This window comes from Opisthorchis viverrini, assembly GCF_000715545.1.
Source record: "Opisthorchis viverrini unplaced genomic scaffold opera_v5_450, whole genome shotgun sequence".
NCBI classification, from domain to species: Eukaryota; Metazoa; Platyhelminthes; class Trematoda; order Opisthorchiida; family Opisthorchiidae; genus Opisthorchis; species Opisthorchis viverrini.
In genome coordinates this window covers 323,662-350,068 of record NW_008752110.1, presented here as the reverse complement: position 1 = coordinate 350,068, position 26,407 = coordinate 323,662, and the positions used below count along the sequence as shown (strand labels likewise).

General features: G+C 43.6%; 3 protein-coding genes across 3 annotated transcripts in view; 1 reads left to right on the top strand and 2 right to left on the bottom strand.

Annotated features, from left to right (window-relative positions):
- Positions 1 to 244: 244 nt before the first annotated feature.
- The window catches only part of T265_15359 (hypothetical protein), a gene marked incomplete at both ends in the record, with an annotated part of 27,535 nt that continues 1,372 nt past the window's right edge, over positions 245 to 26,407 (top strand). The window contains 3 exons of the mRNA XM_009177719.1: positions 245 to 319; positions 11,741 to 11,824; positions 25,565 to 25,666. Coding sequence (XP_009175983.1) covers positions 245 to 319; positions 11,741 to 11,824; positions 25,565 to 25,666 — 261 coding nt within the window. The remainder of the gene's footprint in view (positions 320 to 11,740; positions 11,825 to 25,564; positions 25,667 to 26,407) is intronic.
- On the bottom strand, positions 1,363 to 4,336 carry T265_15358 (hypothetical protein; the record flags this gene model as incomplete). Its single annotated transcript, XM_009177721.1, has 3 exons — positions 1,363 to 1,584; positions 2,959 to 3,139; positions 4,230 to 4,336. Coding segments are annotated over 3 exons (510 nt in total), but the record flags the coding sequence as incomplete, so codon positions are not given.
- Positions 23,533 to 26,407, bottom strand: part of T265_11141 (hypothetical protein) — a gene marked incomplete at both ends in the record, with an annotated part of 4,212 nt that continues 1,337 nt past the window's right edge. Inside the window, 3 exons of the mRNA XM_009177720.1 lie at positions 23,533 to 23,744; positions 25,346 to 25,465; positions 25,498 to 25,757. Of these exons, the coding sequence (XP_009175984.1) occupies positions 23,533 to 23,744; positions 25,346 to 25,465; positions 25,498 to 25,757 (592 nt within the window). The remainder of the gene's footprint in view (positions 23,745 to 25,345; positions 25,466 to 25,497; positions 25,758 to 26,407) is intronic.

The following is a 26,407-nucleotide window of genomic DNA, read 5'->3' as shown; positions in this document are numbered from 1 at the left end:
GAATTTCAACTGAATCCGTCATTCGAGGCTGCTGCAGCGATAAGGGTGTGCTAATTTCAGTCTTCAGTCCGTTTTACATTACAAACTTCCCCATTTGACACGTTACAGCAAACGTTTCCACCAGATACTTTTAGTTCACCCCATTTACCATGTGCAGCACAGGAAACGCGCTTTGCTTTGGTCATGCTCCATTAATCTCTTCTCCCTTGGGAAATTTCCATTAATACTCTTTTTCGTCCACAGATTCGATTTACGAGATCCTCTCGAGAACCTGTTGCGTGGGGTGTTTCGTCGGAGCTATTACACCCCCCACTTTCTGGTAAGTATAAACTTCCTACTTTCCGATGAGGATATCTGTGTTCTCGTTTTGGACGCATCGTCAGAAACCACATGTCGTTCGATTTGATTCTGGTGATTCGCTCGAATGCCTTAGAGTGGCGCGCTTGTTTCCATTTGAACTCGATATGAATCGAAACGTGTCACGAGGTTGGCCAAACTAATTTAGTCAGTCAAAACGAACCAATCCAGCTGAGTTTTTGTCAGTATTGTGAAACAGGGGAAACTCCCTACTAGTGTTACTGGTCGGAAACGTAGTGAAAACGCACCTGGAGAAGAATTTCACTCGAGTATGAAAACACTGATTGTGGTACTCAAACCTGATATACAGTACTCGTCGGATGAGTGCCGCATCAGCGTAACCCAGCTGGTGAACCAGAGACCCGAGGTACGAGCCACTGTCTGATAAACAGACTGACGGAATGTAGCAACAAAAAAGTCGAACAAGCAAGGTGTCGGCGCCACAAGTGGCCATGCTTTATTCCATATCAGATCCGAACACTTGACATACTGTAAACCATACCGATCCTTCTTCGCCAGGTCTCTCACTGGTCATTTGGTCCTGACCGAACCATCGAATGATGTTGTATGAAGGGGAGAATCCACGATGGGCAGGGTATTGTCACGGTTATTTGTGGAGTTTCAACCAATTGACAAAGGCAAGTAACCCAATCCCACGTAGGTCGGACAATCCTGAGACGGAAGACACGCGCTCAGATTGCGGAAATTTGCTTTTGTAAAATACTGGTCGCTTCGCTACGCGGAAAATCACCGATCCGATTATGTCTTGTAATGCCAAGAGGCATGTCTTGGCCATACGTCTACCTTCAAAAACGTGATTAACGATCAGCAAAGCAAATTTAGGATCTTAAGGTCATTCTATTCAGATGAAATACTGTCAGCCATTGAGAATCACAGACTTGAAATTCCACTTGTTAAATGATCTACCCTCATTTAGCACGTAGGAAGCACGAGGGTTGAGCTAGGGTTGTGCAAGTATAGAAAGGTGGAGTCGAAAGACCAGAGTTAGGTTAAAACTATGACCTTTTGATCGATGGATATGCGCGTTAACAGCTGAGTCATTTCAAGCTCACCATGACATGTGGTCATGTTGTCCGCAAAACTGTCATACACAAGCCATTGGGGCAAACCTGAACTCACCTCTGATTTGAGTTTCTTCACCTCAGCGGTAAGGTCCTCTATCTGTTTCACGTAGTGCCACTTCGCCCGACGTTCCGTCTCCAAAATCTGCAGCAGATGGAGTTGTTTCTGCTCGGCTTCTTGTTTCTGCTCGAGCATTTTGCCAAAACTGTTTGGTGCGAAACAATAAGACAGCTTTGGACTGAAGCTTGGGAATGGAGTTATCAAAGAGGTCAATGGGCATTGCGGAAGAACGGGGATTACTGTCAGGTGACGGAGTGTTATTAATCAACAGATAGTGAAACCCCGGGAAGCTCAAACATTTAACTATTCAGTGATGACCTTCTCGTTTTGGACGCATCGTCAGAAACCACATGTCGTTCGATCTGATTCTGGTGATTCGCTCGAATGCCTTAGAGTGGCGCGCTTGTTTCCATTTGAACTCGATATGAATCGAAACGTGTCACGAGGTTGGCCAAACTAATTTAGTCAGTCAAAACGAACCAATCCAGCTGAGTTTTTGTCAGTATTGTGAAACAGGGGAAACTCTGCTACTAGTGTTGCTGGTCGGAAACGTAGTGAAAACGCACCTGGAGAAGAATTTCACTCGAGTATGAAAACACTGATTGTGGTACTCAAACCTGATATACAGTACTCGTCGGATGAGTGCCGCATCAGCGTAACCCAGCTGGTGAACCAGAGACCCGAGGTACGAGCCACTGTCTGATAAACAGACTGACGGAATGTAGCAACAAAAAAGTCGAACAAGCAAGGTGTCGGCGCCACAAGTGGCCATGCTTTATTCCATATCAGATCCGAACACTTGACATACTGTAAACCATACCGATCCTTCTTCGCCAGGTCTCTCACTGGTCATTTGGTCCTGACCGAACCATCGAATGATGTTGTATGAAGGGGAGAATCCACGATGGGCAGGGTATTGTCACGGTTATTTGTGGAGTTTCAACCAATTGACAAAGGCAAGTAACCCAATCCCACGTAGGTCGGACAATCCTGAGACGGAAGACACGCGCTCAGATTGCGGAAATTTGCTTTTGTAAAATACTGGTCGCTTCGCTACGCGGAAAATCACCGATCCGATTATGTCTTGTAATGCCAAGAGGCATGTCTTGGCCATACGTCTACCTTCAAAAACGTGATTAACGATCAGCAAAGCAAATTTAGGATCTTAAGGTCATTCTATTCAGATGAAATACTGTCAGCCATTGAGAATCACAGACTTGAAATTCCACTTGTTAAATGATCTACCCTCATTTAGCACGTAGGAAGCACGAGGGTTGAGCTAGGGTTGTGCAAGTATAGAAAGGTGGAGTCGAAAGACCAGAGTTAGGTTAAAACTATGACCTTTTGATCGATGGATATGCGCGTTAACAGCTGAGTCATTTCAAGCTCACCATGACATGTGGTCATGTTGTCCGCAAAACTGTCATACACAAGCCATTGGGGCAAACCTGAACTCACCTCTGATTTGAGTTTCTTCACCTCAGCGGTAAGGTCCTCTATCTGTTTCACGTAGTGCCACTTCGCCCGACGTTCCGTCTCCAAAATCTGCAGCAGATGGAGTTGTTTCTGCTCGGCTTCTTGTTTCTGCTCGAGCATTTTGCCAAAACTGTTTGGTGCGAAACAATAAGACAGCTTTGGACTGAAGCTTGGGAATGGAGTTATCAAAGAGGTCAATGGGCATTGCGGAAGAACGGGGATTACTGTCAGGTGACGGAGTGTTATTAATCAACAGATAGTGAAACCCCGGGAAGCTCAAACATTTAACTATTCAGTGATGACCAGTTGACTTCATATATAAGTTACACAAAAACAAGAACTACACCTAAGATCGAATTCACTGGCCTCACGATCTGGAATTACTTAGGGAAGCATCCTTGGCCATAGGTTACCAGACTGACCCCTACGTGCTAAAGTCCTGAGTCCCAATAAAGATGAAATTTCCTTTTGGAACATGTTAACTGCTAATAAAACACCTTCGCTTCTAAGTCAGAAGCATAATAACAGGTTTGCGCGAGACACAAACCCAAAAAACAATACTGTTGACGAGTTCCCAATAACACACGTCATGTCAATAACTGCTGTTTTGATGACACAAAGTGTGATCGGTCTTCGCCCTCAAAATTCCACCGGATTTAACAATATTACCAATTTATCGACCCTGTCCTAAATATCGATCCATCGTTCGATGACGAGTGGACACGTGATCGTTGCTCAAAAAGCCGGCAAACCTGAGCTACCAACATTTTCCTCTATAGAAAGTCGGCAAACCGTATGTTGACACATAAGTTTGAGTGCGAAAGGCTGTGAGTATCCACAACCCGCGGTGCACGATAGAAAAGTCGTCATTCAAGTTGAAACAATGGCCTTGAAAAGGTCATTTTACTGATGGGAAGGTCATTTGCTGATGAGGTCATTTACTGATGGGAAACTCTTCAAAATTAGCGTACAACAGACCATCTGCATTCTTGGATTTGACTGTTAACTAGTGCATATGGTGTTGGAAAAAAGTACTGCAAAACTGGGTCTTGAATTCTGAGCCAAGAGCTCCCCAGATAAACTCCCCAGGTACTCTGAGCCATCATCTTTCAAACTTTCACATGGCTCCGTCTGAATTATGGCTGTTAGGTAGCAAATCTTCAACAGCTTTAGTTCAATTTAAATTGATTAGTCTTCAAAAAACATCAGTTACCGAGCTGAAATAACAGGACCGAAGAGCAGAAAAAACTAACCTAGCGTTGTTGATTGCATCGACCCACAGCCGGCACTCTTCTTCCGTGTCGGCTCTCAGGTCGTATTGTCGAACACCTTCTTTGCTGTAGTAAATTGCGAAGCAGTGCTAACGGGGAAAAAGCAACAACAAAAGCGATTGTGAAACATTGGATAGCACCTTGTGCGTTCTCCGTGAGCTCACTGGTAAACCTCTACGGTCTTCCAGTCTAGCCACACAAGAGATGATACACGCGTCACCATGGGAACAAAAACTATTTCGTGTGAAATATTGCGTCACCTGGTACCAAAAACATTTTAACAGACGCAATTAATTGTCCGACTCTCCTAATTGGTTTTTTTCTATTTGACTGACGTAATGCTGAATTGTGCGTGGATATTCGTGACGTGTAAAATCGACGGTTGTTGTCAACGTTCTTGTTCGCCGCCTGGGTAACGTATTCATTCGAGTGCGCTTCATGCTTACGTGCACACTAAATACAACTGGAGCACAAGATTCAGTAGAGTAATTCCACGCTTGAAACTCGATCTAATTTGAATTTTCTGAACAGCAAATTTTCCATTCGCATTGTTCGTCTACCTGTTCATCATCGGCCCTGATTACCAAATGGATGAGGCCATGAGTTAAAAATTCGTTCAACTTCCACACGCATACACTCTCACACTGGTTACTCGCTTTCATCCAGATTGCATTAACGCATGGTTTTTCGGAAATATGGACTCCAGAATGAAGAATATACAAAATGATTCCACTTTAATGATAACATCTACAAGATTCAGTTCGAATTCTCTGGAAAAAATGTGGTTTCCGTGACCCTCAGTGAGTCACCATCACCCCACACTGAAAAACTGTTATTTGCTCGTATATTCGACCTTTTGCAAGGAGTGATGACCCAAACGAACTCAGGTTTCCATAACAAAAGGAACCTGGCTGCTGGTCAGGTTGGTCTGTTGCTTTTTACTGCTAAGGTTTTAGATGATAACTCCATAGAACAAAAGTTGGAACAAGCAGGTTTTCGGGATCTCGTTGATGCGTGAGCTTTTAATAAAAAACAGTTAACACCGGGTAGGTGAGTAAAACCAACGGGCAGCAGAGACGTCCAGTTGGTGGATAAATGGTCTAGCTTAATCGAAGAGAGAATGGTAAAAAAAGTCTATTGGATGCGTGGTGCGGTCCAGTAGTGCGTCACGTGACCGACGCTGACTTAGTGTCAAATCACGCGACCTTACACAGACGGATGCAGTCCACGCGGTGTCCTCCAAATGATTTGAGATGATTCACTCGTATTGATCATGATATCACCGTGACCGATGTGCAACGCGATTCCTCTAATTGGTTCAGTGTGATTCTAGAAGAATTGGTACTCACAGATTCCCTCGTCAAATTGCTGAGTCCTACACAATTATGTTTATCTTTAGAAAGCAAAATTATGCAGTCATAATTTGTGTGTGGACCGGTTTCTCCGGGGGACATGCAGAAGTTTTTGTGTTAAGCCATGATCGGTGCGTCCAACAATACTTTTGTTAGTCTCTCCGTTGAACAAATTTATTGGAGTTCGTGGGTCACCTTATCTACGTTTGAGTGCTGTATACAACTATCCGTAATGCACCACTTTGTAACCTGACTAGACTAACCCACAAGAAGTGATGACTCTCTTCATAAAGGAAACAATTCACAAGGCTGCTGTGAAATATCATAAACGAGAGATTCAGTTGAGTCTCTCGTGAAAACCAAATTGATTTGCAAATAATTGTATTTCTCGAAAACAGTCCAATTTGGGTTCAAGTAGAACACAAAATTGAAGGAAACTCTGGGACTGCGCCTACCTGATGAGCCCCAAGCGGAAGGGCGAAACCGGTCGTGGACTGTCGAAGAGCTTGCAGCAACCTTGTGAGTAGCTTCCTTTATGAAAATATACTACGATATCTCGAATATCGTGCCAACTGAAACATGAAGCGGCCTGTGTGCAACACATTCAGTTGTAGAATATCGTAAACAAGAGATTCAGTTGAATCTCTCGTGAAAACCAAATTCATTTTCAAATGAGTGTATTTCTTGATAACTCTCTGTTTTATTGCAGAAAACACTACTCACTAGGTTGCTGGATTCTCTTCCATAGCCAAAAACAGGTTTACCCCTCCCTGGGGTGTATCCGATGAGCGTGGTTGCAGGGTTTCCATCAAAGCTTGCCTGCTTTACTTTCAGAAATGTACTAAATGTCAGGGGAACGATTTGGTCAGTTTTATTTACAAGGATAGCAATTAGTGAAGGGAGTGTTTCGGACATAAAAATGTCATCATCGTATTACCCGATAAAATTTGTGTGCCCAATCGCTTCATTCAGTCGATCACGTTGAAGCGTGGTCATAAAAAGATCTCACCACGGCACAGGCTCAGGACTTCTTTTTGTTTTAAAAACAGGTCCACATTTACCTCAGAATGTATTGAAGTATTTTTGTCTGAAACATCAAAAGTCAGTAAAACCTTGTTGTTCAAACAAGGTGATCAAACCTAGAAATTCAGGAAATCTGTGCTCTCCTTCATCCTAACCACAGTTCACGCGTACTGATGTCGTCGGATGGTGTTGATCTCGGATGATTCTGGAACTACGAAAGATCATGTGCCCCCTGTTTTCTGAGAGTCTTAAAAGTAAGGGCGTCTAAAACGACTGCGGACACTTGAAAAGTGTTCGTGAAGACGGTAGAAGAGCAACCCAAGCGTTTTTTATATTGGTGTGGATCCGTTCACCAAACACCTCGAGCAGGTGTAAGAATACATTATTGAGGTAAGTGATTTGCCCTAGGAGAACCATATCAGTGGCAGACAGTTGTAAAAACACGACAGACTATTTTGTTCTGCCCTGCTGTATTACTACACTATTTGTCCAACTGTATCAGTAAATCATTTTGGATCATCGGACAGTGGCAGTCGGCCTTCGAGCAGACACTGGCGATTACCGTTGAGTTGGGACATTACCTGGATTTGAAAAACACAATATAATACGAGGTAGACTTTATTTGGACAGAGAATCACGTACCCCAGGTCCCCTATCCGACCAAATATGGTAAAAGGACATGGTGTGTAGCTGGACTTTTAGGAACACACATACATCTTTACTATACCATATCTTCCCACATCATCACTATACCACTTTACACTCGGACGAAACTGCCAACGACACAGGAAACGAGAATAGTGGTCCCCGTAGTTTCCGCTTCCTAGCATCCTGGTAACTTTCGATCAACTGTAAGTGAAACACTAGCTGTATTTTTCCCATATGGGAAAGAAGACTCATCGTAAACCGATTAGCACCAAAAAAAGATTGAGCTTGCTTAAGGAAGTGTTTAGCATCACTTATTGCGCTTAGCTCAGAGTGTCTTATGAAAGTGAAGTTGATTCGCACCGAAAAGCATCCTTGTTGGGGTGCAGTATGCATATCACTAAACTTGTGGAAGTTGCAAACCCGCGAACACCGGCTAGAAGTTGAACGGTGAACCACAAACGGCTTATCAGCAGCATGAATAAATCACAATTAGACGACGTATGGCGCCAATCGCCCTGGAATTCGCATCACGTGGTCACGTGTTGACTACTCATTTTGGTTCAGTTTGGTCTTCAGAACTGAGTAGTTCCATACGGAACGAAATGATTAGTGTTTTGTGTTCATCATTGTCTCAAGTAGTATATCTAAGTAGTCAAATTGGTGCTATCCTCAACACGACATTCAACTGGTGTGCTGCTAACTGAATACTACTTGTGGGTTCACACTCAGTAGCGAATTTTGACAACAATCATTTGCCATGCCATTGTCTCAAGTAGTATATCTAAGTAGTCAAATTGGTGCTATCCTCAACACGACATTCAACTGGTGTGCTGCTAACTGAATATTACTTGTGGGTTCACACTCAGTAGCGAATTTTGAAAACAAGCATTTTGCCATGCGTTCTAGTGTTCAGTCAAAAGTGACACAAACAAACGGTTGCTAATCCACATTGTATTCTGGGGAGGACATCAGCAAAGCAAGTCATACTTTGTACTTTGTTCTCCAAGGTATTTTGCCCAAATAAACGGCCGCTTGTCGTGTTATTTGTCTGCACAAAAGTTAGAAACCTTTTTTTTGGAGGGGGCAACAAAAGTTGACTGAAATTGAACCAGAGCTTCAGACAGCAAGATTCCCACGAATTCACGAGCAATTCAAAAAAGAAACACACTAAAAGTGCATTGCAAAAGTCCGTGGACGATTGAGGTTGTTCATGGAATCCCGCGGTTTTCAACCTGTTTCGGAAGTCATCAGGATAGATAAAACCGAGCGACACTGCAGAGCCCATTTGAATGAATGAGAGGCTTGACCGAAAATCAGGGGGGGTGAAGGTTGGGATAGAAATTCGACAAATCGCACACGGATGAAGAAACCTCATGAATATTGTACTTGCAGCGAATATATTTGTGAGCATACGGTCGAAATAGCGATTGAAACCTCAGTAGGCATGGTTGACATGAGATTGTTTCGTGAGATGCCTAGTTCTATTGATTCCCAAAGAAGAATGAAGTGGCTGTTCAATGCCTTTCAGCCTTTCAACATAGACTGGTTCTATTTACGGGGAGAAAACTCGAATGAAGATCAGATCTCCTCCCGCTATCTTCAGCCCATAAGTGCATCAGAGGAAGAATAGCTTCACAAACTGAGTGGAACATCCAACTGAGGAGTCATCACTCGAGAAGCCAGTCAATACGTAACGCGTGATGTGAATTTCGTGGTTGAGGGATGAAAGGCATTGTAAGCTTCCTGAGTGAAAGCTACTCACACTACTGATAGGCTGCTCGCGGCCGAATGGTTAAGTGTGGAGGGTTAGAAATTGTCTATAATTTTGTAAGTTTCGCTCCGCTGATGATTTCAAACGAGGATAAAACAGCTCTACAGTGATTTTCTGATTTTTACACTCGATTCGCTTCATTTACAGAACAAAATGGTAGCTGAGATTGTTCTGAGGAAATTTTGTAGCCAGGATACTACAGGAGTAGCTAAGCTTGGATCGGTGGAAGAATAGATGCGTCTATCAAAATGGTTGGCCTAAACCCATGAACGAAAGGCTGCGCTGGTCAGAGTACGAGTAATAATGTGACTAAAACTTTATCGCGTAAATCCTTACAAACGTGTCCCAGTTAAGGAGCATGGACGACTAGAAGGATGTGCTTGTCTAGTTCAAACGGGGCCACATTCTGCGAGGATTTCGACTCCCGAACAACCTTAGAGTTTCGCTTTTGAAGAAATGCGGAACACTTTGATACTCTGCCCGATTCGCTTCAAAAGAGCTAGTTACTTCAATCTTGGTGTTGACCCATAACCCATTTGGAGGTTTTTTATTCAACTTTTTCTTGAATTTTTGATCTCATTACCCTTTAAAGCAAACCCATGATTTAAGTGTAAAAACATCAGCTAGGATTGATTTATGTATGTCAGAAACGAGAAAAATGAGACGTTTAAATCCATCTGGTTTGGAATAGGTACGCTACAAATTCCAGCCACGAAATCATTTGTGTATAATGAAAAAATGAAACTGTTTTCCAAGTCCTGGCCTGCTGATCACACAAAGGCCTGAGTTGTCTTAGTAGAAGTGTGCAGCTTTTCGTCACTCAACTGAAACTCCCCGAATTCACTGCTGAGGAACTGGCCCCATTCAATCGAAGCAGACCGTCCTTTCAGTAGCACCTATTTCGTTTTTCGTTTCGTTTTTCCGCCGCTGTCAAGAAACCTCTGGATCACATTTTTGTCTGATCGTCATTTTTATCGCCGGACTGGAATTAGCGTTGTTACTAGTTGACCTTAACGGAAGCACTGACCTGAATTACTCGATCAGGGTTTGGTGACGGTGACATGTAATTGCAGACTTTGAGCAAGGTGAGTTCAATAGCCAAGTAGGTACAAAGCACAATGTAGATGATCGGATTTGTTATCGGTTATACAGTGACGCATTCTGGAGCAGCCTTAGTCAAGCGCGAAGACTACTCATTGTGATGTGGTCCTTCAAATATTGTCCACAATGTACACCGATGCGTCATCCCTCTCCCTCCATTCAAGTCATGACGCAGACCAAAGCGCAGCAGCATCAAACGTCTAGGTTGCAACACTGAATGAGTGAGTGCGACGCTGTACGATCGAGCTGACTGGTGAGCCTTAACAAGGGCAAAACCGGTCGTGGGGTGTGGAAGAATTTTCAGCAACCTTATGAGTACTGTATTACGATCTGGTCCGAGTTTTAAGTAATATTGCTTAGATTAGTGCGAATCTCGATGTAAACTGACGAATGAATGCAGGTGAAGATCCCCAAAGTCTCATGTCTACGTTTCTCTCATCAGCTCTAGCAGAAGCTAAAACTGAGAGTTTCGACAGTAATTGGCCGTAAGCCTGAATTTTGCTGGCAAAACGAGGTCGGAACTGATTGCTAATTCATATATGGACCGGAACTGTCAAATGCGCAAATGTTAGTTGATTTGCTCAAACGTGTCCGTCATAAACTGTAATCAACGCGCCCCGGAAAAGAGACAAGTGGTCCTTGATTAAATAATGTATTTTGGAAACCCTTAAACTACGAAACATAAGACTGATGGAAACTCAGAGGGTGAAGAAGAGCCTCAAGATGGGTTGTCGAAGACTTTTGGCAAACTTTTGAGTACTTTTCTATCAAACGTTTCCTTGGCTAACACGAAATAGTTCAGTAGCCAATAAAATGGTTCGAGAGTGATTTCCGATGCTAGGTGATTTGAATCGGCGTCTGTCTGAATGCCAACGATCTGTCCGTAACGAAGCGCCTCTCTATCAGAGCTTTTATCCGAAACCTTGCTCTTTGTAGTCACCTTAGAGATTTTTGGGATTTTAATGAGGCTCAAAATGGACGAATCAATGGTACACTACTCTGATTTATTTTCAAAACGGTATCTATCCCTTAAACTTTTAAATACACTGACTATATATCAACATTAACATTTTGGAAATGGTTATATACCGTTTGTCTGTAAGCCATATTGGTCACAATGTTAACCTTTCAGGGGATATACCTGTTTGTCATCCTTTACTGGAGAGTCTTTTCTGGACTAGTCGACCAGAAACCTATCTTTCAGGAGATAGCATGCAGTAAACAACCTATGATTGGTTTGTGCTGAGAGGAGGCTAACTTAACGGAAGAATGGCCCACGGTGGTCGAGTAGCTCGCCGAGGTTGCCAACCCTTTGGCAGGTGATACCAATATTACTTTGTTGTGTTGAAGAACACAGTGGTGCGTCTGAGAGTATGCACTGGTCTGTGTTCGTGGGTTCACCGGTGGTCGAGTAGCTCGCCGAGGTTGCCAGAACACAGACCAGTGTTCGTGGGTTCATATGTTTCTTTTCAGATGAGGTTCACCCTCAATTTTGACTGATAGTTTGATTAGGCAACCTATTGGTTGGGTCATCAACCACTGTTCTGATTGGTCGGGGGGTAAAGGACTTTTGAGGTGTACTTTTTTGTTTCATTCAGTGTGACATTTGCTGCATAGTAGAGTTGAAACGTGTGGAAACGAGGGACGTGCATTTTTACGGTAGCCACATGCTTGTTGATCTGGTATGTTCAGCGGGTCGCCTGCTGTATTCACTGCGCTTTTATTGCTTCGCTCGCGGTTATCCTTCGGTGTGAAAATCAATCCCCTCAAAATTACACTTGGTCTGTGTGCCACTAGGATTCCATCTGGTTGTAGGAGGAATCTTGCTGCCAGTTGAGCTATGCCCTCGGTGCTGGGAAGTTTGCTTACTTTTTTTTAATCTTCTTCAGACTATGTCTAAAGAAATTTTTAGGTATATCTATCGGTTTTGGATAGCTTGCTGCCCGCAAGCGTGGCCCCAACGTTGAGTGCAAGATAGCTGAATCTCAGAGAAAAGAGAACGACCTGACTGCTCAAAAAGGTGGTTTTGGCTGTATCGCGTTTAGGAGAATGACGGGCCTCCATCGGAAACCGTTGATCAAATACTACTGGTGAAAAAATCACCCCTCTCATAAAACCGATTTTGTGAAATTCTGTCACACATGCACGAGAAACAGTAATTATAACAAAATCTATGAAGTTTGATAAAGCACACCCTTCACGCGAATGATTCATGATAATGACTGGGTCAGTTCCTCTGCAGTGAATTCGGCCAGTTTCAGCTGAGCGATGAAAAGCTGATCATGTACCACGTAAGACGTACGTTTCGGCTCAATCTGACTGGAGAATCCGCACCAATCAGTAATACGAAAGATTGCTTGGAAGTCCATGGCGCGTTGCAAGCACAATTTGAGCAAAATAAGGTACCCGGTAAACGCTCACGCTTTAATTACTTGGAAATACGAGGACTGGGATACTGCCAGGTTGCCCAAGCCTAGACTGGGGAATTTGAGAGGTAGAGGTCGGGTTCGAACTTTCCGGTAAATTCGCGCTCTACCACTGAGAAATCTCGCCCTCTCCGGAATCATTACGTCATATGCGGATGGGGCTCGACGTCTCGCAGTGCGAAAGCTGTTCGAACGCTCAGGCCTCTCTGACTCTGGGTTGCACTCTAAGTAGATAGGTAGGGCAAAGGCGTCAGTTTTCCGTCGATTCCACCCAAAATCTGTCAAGTTCTTGAAATCTAGATTCGCATCTCCTTCTGGTGTCGCAGTGTGGGTAAAAATGTTTCTGAGATACTCACAAGTATTGGCGAGCAGGGTCACCCGTGGCTTATCATTGGTAGTTGCAGTGCGTGGTTTTTACTGGCTTGATGGCCAACCGGTCCGTTGATTGGTTGAGTTCCAGCTGGCCTTGAGACTTGACCTTAGGGTCCCCTGCCCCAAGCCGTAATTCCTACACGAAGCCACAAGACACAACATCCATCCACAATATGCAGGAACAATCTATCTCCCCGTCCACATTTCATTAGTTTGGACGCACCGGCGAATCCAGCATACCTGATGGCAGTGATAGCCATTAAATTTCGCTTCCCAATAATGGTCTCAAATAAACACTGGAAATGGTAAAACGCCCAATTACACATCAGAAAAATGGGACTGTGTGGTCCTTGGTCTTTTGAGTGATAGAATGCTAAAACGGACTGAAAAAATTGTCTACGCTCCGAGCTGGAGAATGAGAAGAAATTGATCCTTTGTGAGGGTTTCTCTTCTGAAATTTCTTTAGTTTGGTGAGGACCGATATATTTGTTTTCCACAATTTTTCCAAGCAAATGCTGTCTCATTCATCTGCAGCTAGTAAGTGGTCAATCTTTGTATTGGAGCTAAGTTACTTACCAGACGTTTGTAAGCTTAATGTTCCACAAGAAATACTTACGTTTTTGCTCACTAATTCGGTTCCATTGGGTGATTTAGCTAAATTCCAGTTGAACCTCGTGACTATGATAGCCTTTGTGGTATTCTTGCTTTCAGGCACCTAAACGAAGTTGCAATCACAATACGTCAATAAAGCCTCATTAGGTGAAAACAATTCCCTACAGATGAGTCAATCAATCAGTTCATCGCTTATGAGAAGAACGCTGTTCAAGTAAACGATAGCCAGATCACAAAATAGTTCGCGTAAACAGAATCACTCGCAGGCAGTCAAGTCACGTGTCGCGAGGTTGAGCGCGTGTTAACCAATCATAGACCTCGGTAGTCGTACGCCGGATAACTGGAGAATTCAAACACAGTTGCAAACCAAATATGAAAATCCGTATTATTTTACAAATTCTGATGATTCATTACGAAATCAGAAGCAAAATCGATCTTGAATGTTCGCATTCTAACCAGTTTAGCTGCATATGGGAACGTAACAACAGATATCAGCGGAAAATAGATGCATTGCCAATAATTTTCCTCAGCCTGTGGCTAATTAAACAGGTGTGGATTAGAAATTTTCCGATGTGCCCTAGCAACCATATTAGAGCAAGTATTATGAAATGTTAAAAAACATATATCAATTATCTTGGCGGAAATCGATCAGAAGGCTGCCGAAAATTCTGCAACAGTCGACGATCGGCTTCGCCCTTCTTGGTGCATCTCAGGTAAGAGCAGTCTTCGAGTTTTCATTAACCTTGTGTTCCGCTTGTTAGCAAATCGCAAAAAATCTACCACGCACAGTTGTTCAAGCGACGAGGGATTCAGCTGGTTTTCATTTGGACCACCAGATTGGTGGGCGAATGAATGCACTTCGCGAATATATCGAGTAAATTTCTTCTAAGATGGTTTGAACAAAATTCACCCGGCTTGCATGTAAATCGTTTGCTCACTAATTCACTTAGGTTGCCTTCCAAGCGCGGATGAGCCAGGTTTCTGGATTTAGTTTGGTCTGGACATCGGGCCCGATCGCGTAAACCCAGCATACTAGACATGAGGTTGCTGAAAACTCTCCGATAACCCACGACCGGTTTAATCGCCTTTTTTTAACATTCTGATTGGGTCGAGGCAGTCTATTCGGTCATTTAGCGTAACGTATCAAGCTCGGCGCAACTCCTGAGTATTGTAACTAATTGAGTACAACGTAGTGTTAAATCTGAAGAGAACTGGGCACTTTTGAACCGGTGATTCTCATCCTCAGGGGAATTTTGGCTGCTCAGAATGTGATCAGGCGGATCGTTCTCATAAATCACCCAACTGAACATGTTTGTGTTAATGGCTTCGGTATTTGTTGATAAGCCACTCTCGTTGCTTCTTTCAGAATGGCCAAAAACCACGAGGTGGACAAGAACTGATTTGGCAGAATGGTGTAAAAGAGTGTGGGAAGATCTTAGGTGTTGTTGATGCGGTCCGGCTTCCACGATAGGATCCCCGTGACCCTCTGGAGATTGCATTGGAAGAGACAGCCAGTTGATGTCAGTGGTACTGTCTGTTTCTTTTCAGATTGTCTATTGATCGCTTGGAAGTATGGACAACTCAGAATGCTTGCGATGGGCCAGCGACGGGACCCCTCCTTCGGCTCCCTCTTTGCCCCTTCTTTTCACACCAAGGCTTTAAACATAATCGGATATATAAAATATATAAACACGTATAAATATAATTAGATATAATGAGATAAACTTTTTGGTTATACACAGCAAAGCAGCTGCTCCAGCAGTGATGTTGTGTCTGCTGTTGCTGATGATTTTCTCGATGATTAGACACAGGACACAAGTTTAGTTTGATGTTGACCTCCTGCCGAATTCTGCACTTCCTCAGAACAAGTACGTTTGTTGATCGCAAACCATCACACTTTAGAGAACAGTTATAGGCCTTGTATCTTCCCCCGACCGTAAACTGGCTCATGCGCCATCATGATCAGTACCTGGAAACAGTGTAGGTGACAAAGGGACGTGGGTTGTCAGATTCCTTCTATCATTCAGGGGATAGTTCTGCTCTCGCCTCAATTATGTTTTGAAGTAACCGTGTTCTGAACAGTAAAAGAATGGGGGAGAAAGGCAAACGTGTTTCACCTTCCAGGGACCGCGTGGCGTGGTCCTCACTGTGCCTGGTTGGGGACGATACAAGATATGGCTGCCAACCGATGTCAGTGGCGTTCTTGTTGTCGGTTTCTATCCAGATTGCCTGAATAGGTGTATGGAGGTGTACTCACCTCGGAATGATTGTAGTAAGCTTGCACTAAGTCTATTCCCCGTCCATCTCTGTTCTTTTCTTCACAATAGGGCTTTCAAATAAATCATGGTTGTATGGCAGTGAAGCATCAGTGTTGAACACTGATATCAAACTCAGGTTTTGGTGAATATCCGCCCATCTCAGTGGAACCACGACTAATTAGACGAAATATTCCCACCACATGCTAGTGACGAGACAGAGAATCACGCTTAAAATCACATTATACAGGAGAGTTCAGTACTCAAGTGAAGTCGAACTGTGTTGAAATCATCAGTGTACGTAGAGATTCGAACGGTCGAGCTTCTGGTCACTAGTTCTGTCAGGGCACCAGTGGCTGGTTACTAGTGTAATTAACCCGCGCTTAGAATATGGTATCGCCCACCCTTCATTTACGGACTTCACATCACGCGGTCACCTGTTGACTGGATCCCCAAAAGGCGGCTTTTCAAACGAAAGGCCTGCTTGATCTGGAGGATCCTCTCCGTTTAATAGAAGCCTGCTCATCTGCAGTATGACGAAGTCCGGTAATCTCGATAGCGAATTCATCCAGCATAAGACGGTATCTTTTGAGAATAACTGTACACTGAGCTTCTCTTGAAATCAGCCACTCATGAAGCGATTCCTGCCAGTCGTCTATGTTCGACAAAGTCTGGTCCTCAAAGGTGTTTCCTCATCCTTAAAAGTTACTTGGTCGTTGGTTTGTTCGCTGAGCTGGCCAATTTGATTGCAAACGTTTAATCATCAATCGAGGTGACCTCATCAGTGCGGAGTGTAGTGGTGCGTAGCGATGGGTTGGGCTGACAAACCGTCAGACTGTCAATACATGTTAGGCCCAGAATTTGTACAACAAGTGATCAGCATTTCATTTCCATCTGTTACACGCGGTGTCACTATCTCGTCAGAACGACTAAGTAGTCCTACGGAATCTCCAGGTGCACTTTACATCGAAAAAACTAGTAATGCTTTGAGCGCTGCTTCCCCGACTTTTCCAATATATATATATATATATATATATACGGCTGTAAGTGGACTGCACTGCTTTCCTATAGAGTGTGTGCGGATACTGGCTAATTTATGGCATTCGCCGATAGCTTGGTCCATTTTTCAAGCTGAACTGTTGTTTTTATTTTTTGAATCACTTCACGTCACGTGAGTAAATGAAGTTCAGAATACACTGTTTTTTAGGGTGTGTTCCTTTTGAAGGGTTATCCTGAAGCTCATTGCTACGGATTTAAAAATTACTTCTAAGCGAATTAGTATGCTCAGGTTCTGTGTGTGTTGGCGATGTTCTTGATAGATTTGGGACTTTTACCGGGAGTTTAGTCTTGCAAGTGAAGCCGATCTACGCTGTTTCATCCCTGACAAAGAGTCTTCAATAGTGTGCATCTAAAAAAACTCAGAAGGATTCGCGCCCGCGACTTTCCGGCCAGTCGCTACACATTTAACCATTTAGCCACTAGCGGCTGATCACCAGCGCGATTAAGTCGCACTGAGAGTAGATATAGCGCCAGTCATTCACGAGGTCGAGTGACCGTTTCTCAACTGATAGTAGCCAGATAAGAAATCGAAGTGGAGAAAGGAAAGAGAACAAAGTATGGTCTCGTGAAGGAAACTACTCACAAGGTTGCTGAAAACTCTTCGACATCCCACGACCGGTTTCGCCCTTCCATTTCGGGCTCATCAGGTAGGCCCAGTCCCCAAGAGTCCCCAAGAGTCCGTTAACCTTCTGTTCTTCTTGAGCCCAAATTGAACTGTTTTCAAGAAGTACACTCATTTTCAAACCAGTTTGGTTTTCACGAGAGACTCAACTGAATCTCTCGTTTATGATATTCTGCAACTGAATGTGATGCACACAGGCCGCCTCATGTTTCAATTGGCACGATATTCGAGATATCGCAGTATAGTTTCATGAAGGATTCGGTCTTTTCTGCAAAGAGCTTTATCCAAGGAGAGGGGACAAATTAGTTCTGACTAAGAGACTGGCAGGAAAGTTCGTCACTGTTTTCATCATACAAGGTTAACTGGAAATGGTAAGATACCACCTGGTCACTGTATTTGTACTTGCAAATAACAAGTCGACACGTTACCTTACGAAACACACTGATTTTTTGAGTCGAAAAATGAATTTGTTTGTAGCTCTTCAGCGCATCAATTGCTTTCCTCAACACGGCTGAGTTCTTCCTGTAAAAACAAATAAATCTAGGTTGGGATCATTCCAATGGAAACTGAAACCCATCTGCATGTAGCTTGAGACACCTGCTCAGCAGCATGTTCTTAGAGTGCTCACTCATCGATTGGAAGGTGGAGGGAGAGTATCCTTTTGAAAGGCTATGGGTATTTTCAACAAAATATCAACAGCCCAACATCCGTCCCGGAATTTTTCAGCGCCCCACACATTCTTGGTCAGTCTTGGACATCCTAACTAGCTGTATTTTTAAACTGGAAGTAGGTGGGACTCAGTTATTTTTAGCCAACCTATCCTAAGTGGAAACGGTCTCATCAACCTGGCTTAATAACTCTCTGAAGTCGTTTCTTCATCAACAGTAAGTGCATCGGATACTCACGCGCTTCGAAGAATCTTTCAAGTGCTGGTAATTCATCCCCCTTTCTTATGCCTAAGCGACTGAACACCCAGGCATCTCTGACGCTTCTAAATTATCTGTAGGACTTATCTGTTAATCCTTCTCACTGCAGTTGCTAATCCGAACAAACAAAGGGAAATCTCACCTCCGCTTGTCTAAAATAATATGTTCGTTCAACAAATAATACCTCCCTGTTCCTTTTTGGGAGATGCTTCTAACCGTGATGCTTTTAGGATTTCAGTTTGGAACAACCGGCCATGCGATCTTTTCGCCTTAGAGCTCATTCCGTTTCACGCCTCATTAGCTGCTCCCCTTCCCACTAAGGGTTCATAAAACATGGTTACAGTGTCGCATGTGCTTTTGGGTACGCATATGCGTCTATCCATCTGCTGTGCGTGCCGCAGTGCGGGTGTGTGCGTCGTGTGCGTGTGTGTGTTTGTTTGTGGTGAGTAGCGAGTAGAGTTGTGTGTTTTGACGATTGTGTTTGTTTGTGCGTGTGCGTGCGTGTATGCGGACGTGCTTGCGTGCGTGCGTGTGTGTCTGCGTGTTTGTACGTGCGTGTATGAGTCATTATCAGCGAAGCAACAAACATTGCCGCGATACAAATGCTGAACATTTATTGCTGTAATCACCCCCATTTTGCATTAAAAGCAAAAACAAATGATTGCGCCACTATAGTGCAACAGTGAACAATACCCAGGGTCGAGGGGAACGAAAACGTCTCCAAATGATTTCTCCATCACGCAAAGATTTTTAAGATTTCGTTCGGACGATTAGTATGGCGTGCCAGGTTGTGCAATGTGACGTAAGAGCAGTTCTCAATGCAGTATGTAACAGACCAAGCGTTACTTACTGTGAGAGAGACAGCCTGCGCCACCTTTTATTCTATTTGCCTATGGATTGTGGGACCTTGTCTACGGGTCTTTAGTTCAATATGGCAACTGAAAATATAGTTTCGGTAGCTTCTCCTCGGGTCGGAAAGCTTTAAAAACTACGATGTAACGAAAGGCGAAAGAAAAAGCAACAACACTGTTGGTGAATGCATGTCGTTGACAAAACTTAACCACTAGAATCGCGTATTAACCAGTTGACCTTGAGACCTGGGTGTGGTTGGTGGGACCGTGGTCTTTGTGGGTGAAATTTTGAGGTTGAATATGAGATGAGGTCATGGACAGAATCCCACGATTGCTCACTGATGTATCCATTAGCGAATAATAAACCAATTAATTGATTTGTGCACGTAAATTGTTACCGTTTCGGAGAAACTGATAGCATATTTGTCGTGATGAAGAGTCGAAAATAAAACAAATGTCAGTTCTGTTTGAAATTAATTGAACTTTGTCGATCAATAGACGAAGATAACTCCGTAGGAGCATTAAACTGTTGGCTTTTTCAAACGCGTCGATAGTTTACTAAGAAGAATCATGCCTAGAATTTTGACTCTGTGGAGCTTGTGCCTTCCATTCAACAGCTTAGTTTTCTCGAGGGCGAGGGGAATCCTCGTTTACCATCGGTGTTTTCCTACAAAACTCTCCAACAGTAACTCAGTCTGGTGCAAAATCTATTGAGAAAAAAAGCGTTCGTGGCTGTATGCAACGCCGGAAAGATTACATCTCATCATCTTTCATGGAAATCGAACTCTCGTATGTCTGAGTAGTCATTAACTCTGGCACTTTCGTATGGACACTGAAATTTAATTGTGCTGAAGTATGATCGCTGAAGTACGACTCTGCTCATACTCCTAAAAACGCGTATAAAGTGGAAATTATGCTGCCAAGTTGCCCAGTCGAGAGAGTAGAGGTCGACATCACAGCAACTGTCAAACGCAAAAATCTTTGTCGGAGGCTTGAAGCGATTCACAGTTTGTTCTGTCGTTAATTCATACGAAGTTGAGTTGGTTCATACGATAAAGTGGTTGCAATCTGGTAATCTGTGTGACCCACTCACTTCCACTTTGGATCAAACACATTAAAATTTTAGAAAAGTGGATGAGTCCCTTATCCGCTCCAAACCGAAAGCAGAGTACTCACAGTCCGGACACCTCGAATGCTCGAGCATTGTGATCAATAAAATCCAAGGAAAAAAGCTATCGGGTTTGTAAGAAAGCACTCAACTTAAGAAACAAAACGCCTTTAGAAAAGAATGACTACCCTAACTTCTCCTCTTTGGCATAAACCTAAGCATCCATACGTTTGGGAGGGTGTAAACTTTGCTAGTTGGATTGATCGTTCACCCATAGTTGTGATACTACTAGCGGATATGACAGCAGAGTCGAAAAGCGGGTCCAGTCGAATTCTTCACTTCTCTGCCCCGAGGAAAATTGATTCCAAGGTCACACCTTCCATTATAGATCATGACAAGACGAAATTTGAGTCCCAACCATCGTTCGAAACCTTCACGCGACCCGGCCAATCAGAGCGACAGTTGCCTGATGGGTTATTAATCAATCGAGTCAGTCGGCTTTTTTGCGCACAAAGAGACCTTGAGGCTACTCTGGTTTTATTGATAGGATGTGTAGCACCAAATAACACGTGGATTCTAAAGCTTGAGGCCGATCGAGAAGTCACCGCTTCAGAGGGATCTATTAAATAATCCGCGAATTTATGGATTGCAGATTCCGACACAGAAAATTCCAAATGAGTAAGTTACCGGGTGGGGTAGCTTTGATGCATATGGAGTACCAGTCGGCAGGATCTGTTTCGAATAACGCTGAACGTCGGTTGAAAGTTCTTTTCGGTTCGTATGACCACATATGACTGGAGACACACTAAGGGAACCATCACATATTCCACAAAAGATGCCCAAAGCGCGATATAATTCCTAAATATCAGGTTGCTAAGCTAACGGACAAATCACCTCCGTCTGTTGAAGAGTCTTCACAGCGACATTCCATTCATCAAACATAGAATTCAAGGCGTTTGACTACCTGATTTCCATCAACGTGCATATTCAGGCAAGGTTTTCTCCACTAGGTTTCCAGCTACTCAGTACCAAAGTGGCAGGAGAGAAGACTATCCAAGGATAACATTGCAAAGATCGGCGAATAGTGGGAGTTGGTTATTTTTGCACGTTATTTTGCAGCGTGGCAAATATATCAAGTAGACGGTTAAGTAGGGAACCATGGCTAGTAAAGGTGTTATAAAGATGGAAGAAGTTACTCCCAGAATTAAATCCGTGCTCCAAAAGAGGCTGCGAATGCATTTGGTCAAAGTCCTGAAGTCCCAGCAACCAAGTGCTAAATATATTGCTTTGGCAGAGCGAAGAACTTTAAGTATCCAATGCCAGGTAGACAGTATGGTGGTTACCAAGACGAATAAGGGTAAGGCCACTGCTCCGTGAAAAACACTGACTATCTACAGGTCAGAAAACATACGCACAGTGGTACAAAAAATTTGGAAACTCATAGAGAAAGCTAAACTCAGGAGTGTCTCTCCGTCGGACCCCGGGATAATGCACAAGTTGGCTACAAATGGAAGCAGTATCACTAGGAATTAATTTCAAAATCCCATCCAAAAATGTTGACCGCACTTTTGCAGAGAATTTCGGCTGACTTCTCCTGAGAATGAAGACCTGTTCAGAGCGAAACCGATTGAGTTCTGTAACCGTTTGTGTTCCCATCGGATATATCTTGGAAACGTGCCCGATCAAAAGAACACAAACTTTACAGAAGCCAAAGAGAAACTAGAATATTACTAAATTGAACCCAAATAACGAGGACTTCTGTTCATCCATCCTAAACAAAGTGGATCACTCGTCGACATAGGCGGAATTTTTGCCGATAAATCAAAATTTCTGCCTGAAAACCGGACAGCGTACCACTGGAATAAAAATAAATAATCGTTCAGCTGTAACACGAGGGCTGGGATACTGCCCAAGCCTAGACAGGAGAAGTCGAGAGGCAGAGGTCGGGTTCGAACCACGGACGTTCCAATCGCTAAATTCGTGCCCCAACCAATGGTCTCGCCCCGGAAAACAGTTACACATGACTTTCAAATTCTTCTACTACATGATTTTACTTATCAGACTACGTTTAATACACTTAAACCCGTCAGTATTCATACACGTCAGCTTTATAGACTCTTGGGCCTCATAAGCCCAGTGTAACCATTCGTTCAGCTATGAATGAGCCACCTTATCGTCAACTCGCCAAATGGCTGGTAAACATTCTTGAAACCGCCAGAACAGCGGTTTATAAAAGCACCTATGAAATTTTCATAGAGGAAACTACTCACAAGGTTGATGAAAACTCTTCGACACCCCACGACCGGTTTCACCCTTCCATTTCGGGCTCATCAGGTAGGCGTAGCCCCGAGTTTCCGTTAACCATATGTTCTACTTGAACCCAAATTGGACTGTTTTCAAGAAGTACACTCATGTGCAAATCAATTTGGTTCTCACGAGTGACTCAACTGAATCTCTCGTTTATGATATTCTGCAACTGAATGTGCTGCACACAGGCTGCCTCATGTTTCAGTTGGCACGATATTCGAGATGTCGCAGTAAATTTTCATAAAAGAAACTACTCACAAGATTGCTGAAAACTCTTCGACAGTCCACGGCCGGTTTCGCGTCAAACCCATTGATGTTTCTCAGAAAATCACGTGTTCATTTGGTATGCAGTCACCGTTTACCTAAAGTCTTTCTTTTTGTAACCGTGGCTTAGTATGAGCAATTATCTGGAAACCCACTTAGGTCACATTAGGCTTCCCGTTCCAATTCTCAAAGACCTACATAGCCCGGAGGACATCTAAGTTTTACAGGTTTCTGTCGGTTACGGTAAAATGGTGATCTGGTACTAACTCTATTCCACAGAGCTATACCGACTCGTACCTGAAATACACTCGTGTAAGAAACTGAATTGCTGAAAGGTACAATTCAGTCAAATAACTGTTTCATCGAAAACCATCTAGGTCTGAGTGACACGCCAACGGTGTTACTTGCATTACCGAATAGGAAAATTTACACTGATATTTATTATGCTGGCGATCATATTTTCAGTCTACCTGGACGGATACCAAACGTATCCCTGCACCGGACTTACAGTGGCAGCTGTAAAACACTCTTTCGGTGTCTAGCTGCCATGTCACCTGAGGGAAACACGAGGGATGAGATACCTCCAGCCTAGACCCCAAGCCTAGACAGGGGAAGTCGAGGGGCAGAGGTCAGGTTCAAACCACGGACCTTCCGGTCAGTAAATTCGCGCTCTAACCACTTGAGCCATCTCTCCCCAATGCAGCATAATTTTGTGCGATAGCGAATGTCGCACACACAACTGTCCTCAATCAAAATGTCGAATTCAGTTTCGTCTACACATTTAGTATTTATCAGTTCACCTGCAGGGATAAGTAGTATGTCGTTGGAACTGATATGAGAGATGAAACACGAGCGAGGAGGTGCGCACGCGTCAAAACTCCATATTATGTCAACTGACCCAGGCGCATTGCTGATCGATTCCAGGTTCAAAGCGTCGGTCGCTAAATATCTAACCAACACAGGTCACAGAACTGAACTCGGCTCGACTTTCCACAGCTTAGCGACAAGGAGGCCACTAGATGGATTTGGAGTTCGTTGAAGCCACATTGATCAGAACTTATCAGGGACGACGAGGCTTTAAGAAAACACCTCGGCAATGGACATTATAGACGACTATTACTCAACGCGCTGGAAGCCCAAAAAGAGGCGATTCTTGACGTGGCATTTGAATATGCAGGATAACGTTAAACAAGTAGTTGGCATCAGAATGACAGGTGCATGAAAACTTTAAACCTGTCTGGCATATGGCTTGCTACGGATTTCTCCAACGGCCACGAAGTACGGACGCAACACTGAGTAGAACACCGAAAATACCTACTTACTTGACAACTCAGAACTGAAGTCTTCAAACGAACTCAACCTTGAAATCATAAGACGGCAACTGCTAGCAGTCAAATGAACTGGTGATCACCGGGCTTACGAGGCAGCTGAAGAAAGGGAAATAACCCTGAAACATGCTGGATCCCAACCGAAGTCTAAAAATAGTGCCCTTCAGTATCTGTCGATCTCATTCATAAATTATTCTGTTCTGTTTTGAAAACGACACTTGGATCTGGGGCCCGGTACATTTCAAAAATTTTGCCGGTCCTCCAAGAAGTCGATGTATCGATCTGTGGTGGCTGCTGTGGAATTAGCCCGATCAATATTGTTTAAAAATTATTTGTGTTCCTTCAAAAGCACAGCGCCAAATCAGGAAGGTTTCCTAAGTGTTTGTATGTGTGAGAGAGTTTCTGAACTAAATTTTGTTCTACTTTAGACTCTAGAAGAACAACATGTAGTTGAACAATCTAACCAAACATAACTCATCGTCTTCCACACCGGGTTTACCTTCGCTGATCTCCACTCACTGCTGACAACTTGAGAGAACTACTTGTTATTGAAAAGGTGAGGTGAAGTGAGAGCCATATTGCTTCCGGTATATGATGAGGTTATGCACTGTCACCGATCCAATCGATTGGTCACGTGAGTTGGTAATGTAGTGGTACCATAGACTAGAGACCAAGAGTAAGAACCTATTGTGGACAGCATAAAAACGGGGAACTTATCTTGAATGGCTGGGCTGTCTCAGGAACGGTTGTCAGTAAGATCGTACCTGGTGTCCCAACGTTCTGAAACTCTGTGGGTAGCTGATATTGTTTCTGAAACATACATCTTTCCGGGAACTTTCTTCCCTTAATGACCAGTCGCAGTATAGGGTATTCTATGTACGAAAGAGAAGATTTCATGTTTAACTTTTACCGAGTAAGATTAATGATTTCTGGGTAGTCGGTTTAGTCCACGTGCTGGCTGCTTTCTAATCTGACGATCGGTACTAACTAGAAAAAAATATTCGTAAAGTCTTATGGTCTATTGGGTGTCTCTAATTGGCGAGATAGCTCAAGTGGTTAGAGCGCGAATTTACTGACCGGAAGGTCCGTGGTTCGAACCCGACCTCTGCGTCTCAAGTTCTCCTGTCTAGGCACGGGCAACCTGGCAGTATCCCAGCCCTCGTGCTTTCTTCGGTTGGCATGGTAGCTAGGCACTGGAAAGGTGTTACAGCTGAACGATAACTACTTATTATGGTCTCTTGTTGACGGAATCTGGTGGTTTGACAACCAATCACTTCTTTATTGAATTTCAGACATTGATGTGGGAACAACTGGACACCAGATGCACAACTTACTCCTTGTTGTCCTCCGAGACGTTCATCTCGACTGCTTCGCAGGTTGACGATAGGCTCGCAGTAAGAACTTTCCAAAAATGCCACACCAGAAGGTCTCTCGGCCCGTTCGCAATCATAGTAGAAAAGCAGATTCTGGTAAAGAATAAAATATCTGTATGGGAGGAAGTGCAGTGGAATGGAAAGAGGTAAAATCGGTTTCAGTTCATCGTGGAAGTAAATTTAAAATCACATCTGTTTCACCTTATGTTGTGAATCACCAAAAGTATGGCACCAGGGAGGGGTTCAAAGACATCTTTGTGGAACATGTTGATAGTATGAGGAGATCTGGAAGCTTTTCTATCGAAATTTTTTGTCCTGTGAGTTTCGTCAAACTATGCCGAGAAACCGAAAAGGTTGAGGGACTATAGAACCTGTGTCCTCAGGTTCCCCCTTTCGGATTTTCATTCTCTGACCCTTCCAATCAGGTCGGCAAATAAATATCCAAATACTGTATCTTAGTTCAAATGTCAATTGCTACGTTACGTTACGACCACTTCACACGGCCATCGACTGAGCAGTGTTTATTCACTATCATTCCCAACTCACGTTCGCCATCTGAATCATGAGGCGGCCTGTGTGAGCACCTTCAGTTGTAGAATATCATAAACGAGAGATTCAGTTGAGCCTCACGTGAAAAAACCAAATTGATTTACAAATGAGTGTACTTCTCGAAAACCGTCGAATTTGGGTTCAAGTAGATCATTAGGTTGACGGAAATTCGGGGACTGCGCCTAGCTGATGAGCCCCAAGCGGAAGGGTGAA